Source organism: Bison bison, unplaced genomic scaffold (assembly GCF_000754665.1).
Source record: "Bison bison bison isolate TAMUID 2011002044 unplaced genomic scaffold, Bison_UMD1.0 scf7180017864382, whole genome shotgun sequence".
Taxonomy (NCBI): Eukaryota; Metazoa; Chordata; class Mammalia; order Artiodactyla; family Bovidae; genus Bison; species Bison bison.
Window position 1 is genome coordinate 4905100 of NW_011494954.1, and position 7158 is coordinate 4912257.

A 7158-nucleotide genomic window follows, 5' to 3' on the forward strand; every position below is an offset into this window, starting at 1 on the left:
ACCATCTGCAGTGATTTTGGAGCCCAAAAATTAAAGTCTGACACTGTTTCCACTGTTTCCCCATCTATTTCCCATGAAGTGATGGGACGGATATATATATATATACACACACACACTTTTTTACTTAAAAAATTTAAAGGAATTGAAAGTCATTCACACTTCATCATTGGAAGTGATATGGGAGCTGTGGAGCAGCTGAGATTATGTAGAGAGAGGATTCAGAGAGAAGGAAAGAGCCAAGGCACAAGACCTGGGGACTGATGAGTCACAGAGCAGAACCCATGGACATGTTTTCTTTAATTCACTGAGTCACTGATGTTTATCAGCTGGGAGATTTTACCTACTGGTGCAGGCTTCTGATTTCTCTGGAAAGAGAGAAGGATCCAGAAACACTGGTCCATTCTTTAATGGTAACAATAGTCTGTCTATCTGATCTAATCCCTTGAATCTATTTGTCATTTCCACTGTATAATCATAAGGAATTTTATTTAGGTCATACCTGAATGGTCTAGTGGTTTTCCCTACTTTCTTCAATTTCAGTCTGAATTTGGCAATGAGGAGTTCATGATCTGAGCCATAGTCAGCTCCCAGTCTTGTTTTTGCTGACTGAATAGAGCTTCTCCATCTTTAGTTGCAAAGAATATAATCAATCTGATTTCGGTATTGACCATCTGGTGATGTCCTTGTGTAGAGTCTCGTGTTGTTGGAAGAGAGTGTCTGCTCTGACAAGTGCATCTCTTGGCAAAACTCTATTAGCCTTTGCCCTGCTTCATTTTCTACTCCAAGGCCAAATTTTCCTCTTACTCCAGTTATTTCTTGACTTCCTACTTTTGCATTCCATTCCCCCATAATGAAAAGGACATCTTTTTGGGGTGTTAGTTCTAGAAGGTTTTGTAGGTCTTCATAGAACCATTCAACTTCAGCTTCTTCAGCATTACTAGTCAGGGCATAGACTTGGATTACTGTGATAATGAATGGTTTGCCTTGGAAATGAACAGAGATTATTCTGTCATTTTTGAGATTGCATCCAAGTACTGCATTTCAGACTCTTTTGTTGACTATGATGGCTACTCTATTTCTTCTAAGGGATTCTTGCCGACAGTAGTAGATACAATGTCATCTGAGTTAAATTCATCCATCCAGATGGAGGGGGAAACTGGGTCTTGTTCTGATGGGCGGGGCCATGTTCAGTAAATTTTTAATCCAAAGCTATGGTTTTTCCAGTAGACATGTATGAATGTGATAGTTGGACTATAAAGAAAGCCGAGCACCAAAGAATTGATGCTTTTGAACTGTGGTGTTGGAGAAGACTCTTGAGAGTCCCTTGGACTGCAAGGTGATCCAACCAGTCCATCCTAAAGGAAATAAATCCTGAATATTCATTGGAAGGACTGATGCTGAAGCTGAAATTCCAATACTTTGGCCACCTGATGTGAAGAACAGATTCATTGGAAAAGACCCTGATGTTGGGTAAGACTGAAGGCAGGAGGAGAAGGGGACAACAGAGGATGAGATGGTTGGATGGCATCACCGACTCAATGGACATGAGTTTGAGTAAACTCCAGGAGTTGGTGATGGATAGGGAGGCCTGGCGTGCTGCAGTCCATAGGGTCGCAAAGAGTCGGACACAACTGAGCAACTGAACTGAACAATAGTCTGGGGCTGTGAAGTGGCAGCCTCTGGTAAGGATAGGTTTACTTCCAGTTTACCACAGGCTCTCCTGGGAACACTTCACTCACCAGGGCTGTGACAGATAGAAGGGGTTTACTCTAAGGCTGAGTAGAGGTCTTGTATGTTTTCAGCGGTCTTGGGAATGGAGGGGGGTTAGGGAGTTGTGGCTGTGAACACAGACCTCTCTGTTCATAAGCTCAGAGCTGTAGGAAGGCAGGAGGGGCCCCTGGAAACCCCTGCTATGGGGGTTTCTTGGTGCACTCTACCAAGGGGACCTGAAGAGGATGAAGACAGAATTTACTGAATGTACTTTACACAGCACAGCTACATCACTGTAGGATGAGGCCACTTTGGAGAAATGCTACTTGAGAATCATAAAGTGCTGGAAGTTCTAAAGAAGGGGCAGTTTAAATTTTCTCCTCTGCTCTGCTGCTTGGAAATTGAAGGTATCTATCAGATAGATATTTGTTGTGAGAGGTCTAAAATGAATGTTATGAATTAAATATTAACTTAAAAACACAGGTGTCAAGTCTTCCCTGGTAGTCCAGTGGTTAAAACTCTGTTCTTCAGTGTAGAGAGCTTGGGTTCGATCCCTGGTCGGGGAACTACCCTAAGGGTGGTCAAACAAAACAAAACAAACAAAAAACATAGGTCTACAACTTTTTTTGAAGCAGTGGTACTCTTGTTTACATGATCTGACATGCTTCTCCATATTCCTTCTTTCCTGTAACAGGCTATCTTTCTGTAAATATCACTGGAAAATCAGGCAAGGGAGTTTATATCAGTTTGCCCAGAAAGACTACTGCCTTGTCTTTAAAAAAAAAAGTCTTTCTTAAAACCTGTTCTTAGTGAGCTTCAAATACAGCTTAAAATTTTAGGTGTTTAGCCTTTTTCTTTACAGCCCAGAACTTTTGGTCTTTATTCACTGAGGCTGTAACTGAGAAGAAAGGTCAGGATTGAGACAAAGATTTGAGAGTCAAACACGTAGAAGTGATGGTTGAAACCATAAGGGACAATGAGTTGATGCAGAGAAAGTGTATAAGAGAGTGAGAAAAGGGTCAAGGATGGAACTGTGAGTACTGACTACTTGAGCAGATAGACAGTGTCAAACTTCTAGGTATAGAAAGAGAAGGGTCAGGGCCACAACAGGGGCAGTGGGTTGGAATGGGGGCATCTAGAAGACCCAAGGGGAGGATTTTTCCCTGGCGGTTCAGGAGAGACATATATGTGTTAGGGCAGCCTGGAGAAGTTGTAACTTTGATTGTGCTCAAGTTATGGATTAGATTAACTTTCAAAAATTATAGTAACATAGAAGTAGTGAGGCAATGGTACCCCACTCCAGTACTCTTGCCTGGAAAATCCATGGATGGAGGAGCCTGGTGGGCTGCAGTCCATGGGGTCGCGAAGAGTCAGACACGACTGAGCGACTTCACTTTCACTTTTTACTTTCATGCATTGGAGAAGGAAATGGCAACCCACTCCAGTGTTCTTGCCCGGAGAATCCCAGGGACAGAGGAGCCTGGTGGGCTGCCATCCATGGGGTTGCACAGAGTCAGACACAACTGAAGCAACTTAGCAGCCGCAGCAGCAGCAGAAATAGTGAAGTGTTAGTTGCTTAGTCATGTCTGACTCTTTGCAACCCCCTGGACTGTAGCCTGTCAGGCTCCTGTGTCCATGGAATTCTCTAGGCAAAAATAGTGGAGTGGGTTGCCCTTTCCTTCTCCAGGGGATTTTCCCACCCATGTCTCCTGCATTTAGGGCAGATTCTTTACCATCTGAGCCTCTAGGGAAATCCCATAGTAACGTAGATCCTATGCTATATTGTGACTACCTGCTAATTTGCCTGTGCAATGACTGGAAGAAAGGCAGCAACCATAAGAACCAGATATATGGCTCTTTTCTATGTTGTTTTGTACCTTTATTTTTAAACCAGAAGGTATAAAGCTCTGAGGACAGCATCATCCTCACAACCTTACAGCGGTATGTTGAGCTCTGGCGTTACTACAAAACCCCAGACACTTGGCAGGGGAGCAGGGTGTACTGTAGCCCAAAGGACATGATGACTTACCTGCTGCAGCCTCTTTGTTTGGAAATAACTTGCTGTCAACTGCCATGCTGATGTCATAGAACACCTCATCCTCATCTCGGTCGGCATCAAACTGGGAGAAATCAAGACAGACAAGTTGGGAGCATGAGAATACATAAATTAATTCAGTCCAAAATATAATGAGCATGCATCTCTAATGAAGGAGGACAACAGGAATTAAAGTCCTGGAGTCTTTAATCAGGTATTTAGAGGATTTTTCAAGCCCAGACCTCATATCAAACAGAAAGGGGTGTTAGAGAGTAAGTGTGCAGTCACTTACGGTTAAGAAAAATGGGTATAATTTTCTTAATTTCTAAAACAAGCTTTGGAAAAATTCATAACTTGTGCCTTTCTGATTCTTAGTTTTGTTTTGAAATACTCCCCCATCCTCCTTCATGAAAATATTTCCAATCAACAGGGGGAATAGGTTTTCTAATTTGTTGCTACAAAAAGGAAAAAGAGAGAACCCTCAAACAAATTTTAGCTACTATACAAATACAAATGCTATTCTATAGGTATAGTCTATAGACACTATAGGTTTAGATGTAACAAAAATTATAGATTTAAATCTTGAAACATTTTCTAAAATTTACAAAATTTTAAACATTAAATGTGGCTACATTTTTAAATCCTCTATTTCCCAAGTTGTTCAATGGTTTTTAGAAATTCACTTTAGTCTCTTTAGTTTTTTAAATTATAATTGATATACAATAAACTGCACATATTTAAAGTGTACAAAATGATAAGCTTTGACATCTGTGCACACCTGTGAAACCATCATAAAAATCAAAATAGTGAGCACCTCCATCACTCCCTAAAGTTTCCTTGTGCCTCTTGAGAATGCTTTCCTTCTGCCCCCTCATCAGATAATCACTGATATGTTTTCTGCCACTAGAGATTACTTTGCATCTTCTAGAATTTCAAGTAAAGGAATGGCACAGCTTGAAACGTTTTTGTCTGGATTCTTTTAGCACAACAGTTTTGAGATTTTATCAAGCTCACTCCTTTTCATTGCTCAGTAGTATTTCATTGTATGGATATACTATTTATTCCAGCCTAGACGTCTTTTGGGAGAAGGACTTTGCAACCCACTCCAGTACTCTTGCCTGGAAAATCCCATGGATGGAGGGGCCTGGTAGGCTACAGTCCATGGGGTCTCGAAGAGTCGGACACGACTGATGGACTTCGCTTTCACTTTTTACTTTCATGCATTGGAGAAGGAAATGGCAACCCACTCCAGTATTCTTGCCTGGAGAATCCCAGGGACAGAGGAGCCTGGTGGGCTGCCGTCTATGGGGTTGCACAGAGTCAGACATGACTGAAATGACTTAGCGCAGCAACAGCAGACGTCTTTTACCTTGAACACTGTAGTTTTTATCCACAGATATTTGATTTGAGTCTTAGAAACTCTCTATAGAGTTCTGAAGATATGAAATGCAAGGTTTTGAACATATGAAATACAACTATAATAACTTCTATAAATATTTTGGAGCTTTGTTCTGGAATGAATTTTAATTATTGGAAACAACTTGATCCTTTCAGGCCATGTGTCTAAGATTTATTAGACTTGACCACAGCAGTATTTAGTTTATGGTTAACTATTTCCCACAGTTGTGGCAAATTTTTTTCAAGTACTCTGCCAGTGCCTTGTGAATTAAGGGATTTTTTTCAGTCGGGCTGGTAGAAACAGGCACTCTTCTTAGCCCAGTGTGAGCTCCAGCTACTGTTCCTGCTGATCCTTTTGGGTTGTTTTTCCCTCAGCTTTGCGCAGTTTCCTCACATGCATGCCCGATTTGTACTCTGCTGGATCCTGCAGATCTCCAGAGTTTTCTCTCTGTGCATCTCTTGTATCTTTGATACTCTGTCCTTTGAACTCCAGCCACCTTGGTCTCTTGGGGGTCTGAGCTCCATCTGCTCAATTTGTGAAGTCCGCCATTCCCCCTAGAGCTTCCCTCTCCACGTGCTGTAGCCTGGAAATTCTCCAGTGGTCAGCTGAGGGCAATCACAGGGCCCATCACATGTTTCTTTTCTCTTGGAGATCATCTGATCGTCTGACATCACTGTCTTAAAATTGTTTTTTTAAATATATTTTATGTTTATTTCTGTTTGTTTCATGTGGGAGGTAAAATCCAGTCTCTTTTATTCCATCATAGCTTTTTTTCTCCTCTATTTTTTGGCTATGCTGCACAGCTTGTGGAATCTTAGTTCCCAGACTAGGGATTGAACCAGTGTCCCCTGCAGTGTAAGCTCAGTGTCTTACCACTGGACCACTAGGGAAGTCCCTAGTCCATCTTGGTTTTTAAGCTTAATTATTACCTTAAACATATCTGAAAAGATTTAAAAGTTTTATTCCTTTACATTTTCTTACTGAAGTGCTTCATTATTTTTAGTGATGGGAATTCAGAAGACTAAATTAGAAAGTTATTACCTAACCTCCCCTCACACAGTTAAAGCACACCTGTGTGATGTTTCAACATACTCTCACTGTGTCACATCAGCCCATGGGAAAGGTGAGGCAGATTATCTTGTTTCTATTTTACAGGTGAGGAAATATCTATGCAGGTATTATTACTTTCTCAAGTCAAACACCAAATATGCAGAAGCAGTAGGGCTTGAATTTAGGCTACTAAATCCATCATATTAGGCTACACAGGCTCATCATAGTCAGATAAACAGAGTCCTGGTACTCAAACAAGTGTTAACATAGCCTTTTGTCTAAATGCAAGAGGGAGAAAAGCATATGGTGGTTAGGCAGATAAGGCAAGATTCAGTTCAGTTCAGTTCAGTCGCTCAGTTGTGTCCGACTCTTTGTGACCCCGTGAATCGCAGCATGCCAGGCCTCCCTGTCCATCATAAACTCCCAGTCCATCGAGTCAGTGATGCCATCCAGCCATCTCATCCTCTGTCATCCCCTTCTCCTCCTGCCCCCAATCCCTCCCAGCATCAGAGTCATTTCCAATAAGTCAGCTCTTCGCATGAGGTGGCCAAAGTACTGGAGTTTCAGCTTTAGCATCATTCCTTCCAAAGAAATCCCAGGGCTGATCTCCTTCAGAACGGACTGGTTGGATCTCCTTGCAGTCCATGGGACTCTCAAGAGTCTTCTCCAACACCACAATTCAAAAGCATCAATTCTTTGGTGCTCAGCCTTCTTCACAGTCCAACTCTCACATCCATACATGACCACAGGAAAAACCATAGCCTTGACTAGACGAACCTTTGTTGGCAAAGTAATGTCTCTGCTTTTGAATATGCTATCTAGGTTGGTCATAACTTTCCTTCCAAGGAGTAAGCGTCTTTTAATTTCATGGCTGCAGTCACCATCTGCAGTGATTTTGGAGCCCCCCAAAATAAAGTCTGACACTGTTTCCACTGTTTCCCCATCTATTTCCCATGAAGTGATG

General features: G+C 41.8%; 1 protein-coding gene across 2 annotated transcripts in view; it reads right to left on the reverse strand.

Annotated features, from left to right (window-relative positions):
- AK5 (adenylate kinase 5) overlaps positions 1-7158 on the reverse strand; it is a 263180-nt gene that overhangs the window by 131208 nt on the left and 124814 nt on the right. For both annotated transcript variants that reach the window (XM_010857602.1, XM_010857603.1), the window contains exon 7: positions 3740-3830. In XM_010857602.1, coding sequence (XP_010855904.1) covers positions 3740-3830 — 91 coding nt within the window. The remainder of the gene's footprint in view (positions 1-3739; positions 3831-7158) is intronic.